The sequence below is a fragment of the Daucus carota genome, chromosome 7 (assembly GCF_001625215.2).
Source record: "Daucus carota subsp. sativus chromosome 7, DH1 v3.0, whole genome shotgun sequence".
NCBI lineage: Eukaryota > Viridiplantae > Streptophyta > Magnoliopsida > Apiales > Apiaceae > Daucus > Daucus carota.
In genome coordinates this window covers 40,220,348-40,222,530 of record NC_030387.2, presented here as the reverse complement: position 1 = coordinate 40,222,530, position 2,183 = coordinate 40,220,348, and the positions used below count along the sequence as shown (strand labels likewise).

The window sequence follows — 2,183 nt, the reverse complement described above, 5'->3', positions numbered from 1 at the left end:
ATGTCACATTGAAATTTTAACCAAGAATTTTTAGGATGCTCTTAGAACTTTCAAGAATATTAATTCGAAAAAATATTAACACACTCTGTCCACAGTGCGTGCATGCTCTAAACGTACCTGTACTTTAGAATTAAGTTACAAAGTCAAAATCATTTTGTTCTAATATTAAAAATTCACGGAATACAAGTTAGCTCGGATAAGTTATAGAGTTTCTAATTTCAGCAGCTAATACGTATTTTCAAAAGCCCTTATACTATTATTATTAAAACCGAAAACGTCAAATTTTCCTCCACAATTCACCCACAACAAGGTCCACACCACCAGCTTAAGGCCGCCAACAAATTAGTTTTGACTCAACTCAAAGACTCTAATCTACCTTTACAATAAAAACTCCCGGAACTAGAATTTCCCTTCTTCACAGCTCCGGACATTTCATAAACCCGATCAGATAAGATGTGCACAGACATTACCTCTACGAGTCATCTGAGATCTAAAATTATCGTATCCCTTTCTCAACTTTCGTCATAATTATACAGTTCGTATTGTGTTGATATGACCAAAATTCACAAAATCTATAAATCTAACGGGGCTAATCTATTTATTTTTCCCCAAATAATTTTTGTTACAAATATAACTTACAAAAAAAACAAAAAAAATCAGATCGTTTTATCTTTACCCTTGACCAATTCCTCACCGTTTTGGCCAACGCAACCATCAGCCACAGCAACATTGACTTTAATCCTCTGCTTCGTTTTCACATAGAAGCTCAAAAACATAACCAGAATCGCCGCGTTCAACACCGAGTTCAGAATCCACGCTCCGATCCCGTTACATCCGCCCTTCGTGACGTGCATTACAAGCACGCCGACGTGGCAGATGAGATTACAAGTTAACAACATAATCTGACAATTCATAACAAATGGGAAGCAAGCTCCGGGGAGACCGATTGCGGTCCAGAACCGGTAGCCGTAGACGATGGCGTAGGTTGAAGTGGTCATTAGGATAGCGAGTACTTGAAATGATTGGGAGAATTCGAGCCAGAGGAATGACATGAGGATGAGGATTGACGAGTTGAAGAGCGAGAAGAAGGAGAGCTTGCGGCGGCGGAAGATGAGGAAGATTGTGCGGAACGTGTGTAGGAAGCGGGAGAGGTAGAACAAGTAGGACCAGAAGAAGACCCGACCCGAGGGGCGGGTCCCGAGGGGGAAGCAGAAGAGCCATTGGAGCGGCGTGATCTTCGAGCGCCGCCACGACCACCGCGTGTCGCGAATCTCGGCGGCGGCGGAGAAGAGGGTTCCGGCGAATATGACCACGGAGATTACCGACATCAGGAGGCTGTGGAAAGCCGGTAATGGCCCGAGTGGAACGGGTCGGGTCTGACGGATGAGAAGAAGAAAGAGATGGAGGAACACGGAGAGGAGGATGTAACAAGAAATTGAGGTGAACAGAAATGACCACGTGGCGCCCCATGATTGGGTGGGACTCCACCGGAAATTAATGATCAACGGATGCTCCGTCAAATAATATAAAATCTTGAGCATCGGAATTTATTTTTTTTCCGGCCTATAGACACAAAAAATGTAAGTATTGTGGGGGTAGAGGGGGGTTTAAGATGAAGAATGGGGGGTGTTAGAGGCGAAAGATTAAATTAGGGAGAGGGTGTGAAGGATTTGTGGACATGGAGATATTGGTTGGTGTTATATAAACGTGCATGCCTTTTGTTATATATTTTGTTGGGGTATTAAAATATAGGTTTTGGTTAATTTACCAAATTTAATGTTTTGGGTTAATTACTAATTTATCATTCATGTTGTTTCTTGACTCTGAAGACTTGCGTTCAATTGGGTTTTACTTGATTTTGTGGAATAAGGATTTAACATGGTGTGTTTTTGTTAGTGGAGGCTTGAATTTTGAATTCTTTTTGGTGTGACATAATTAGTTAAGTGCATTGTTCTAAAATTCGTTAATTATCGTGATTAATCATTGATTAATTTTTAATCTGTTAAATTAGTTAAATTTTATATTATTCAATTAATCTTTGTCCTCTCTCAGATCAATTTAATTAATCCATATAACATGTATTCGTCGATTAAGACCGATTTCTACTTTTAAAACACCGGTTTTCAATTACATGTTTCATTACACGAAAATGTTAGATTTTCCAAAACATTTTATAGAAAAAT

General features: G+C 39.7%; 1 protein-coding gene across 1 annotated transcript; it reads right to left on the bottom strand.

Annotated features, from left to right (window-relative positions):
- Window positions 1–484: 484 nt before the first annotated feature.
- LOC108194006 (fatty acid elongase 3-like) lies at window positions 485–1,683 on the bottom strand. Its single transcript, XM_017360887.2, has one exon. It carries the CDS (start codon window positions 1,539–1,541, stop codon window positions 657–659), a length of 885 nt encoding a protein of 294 aa, XP_017216376.1. The 5' UTR covers window positions 1,542–1,683; the 3' UTR covers window positions 485–656.
- Between the last annotated feature and the right edge of the window lie 500 nt (window positions 1,684–2,183).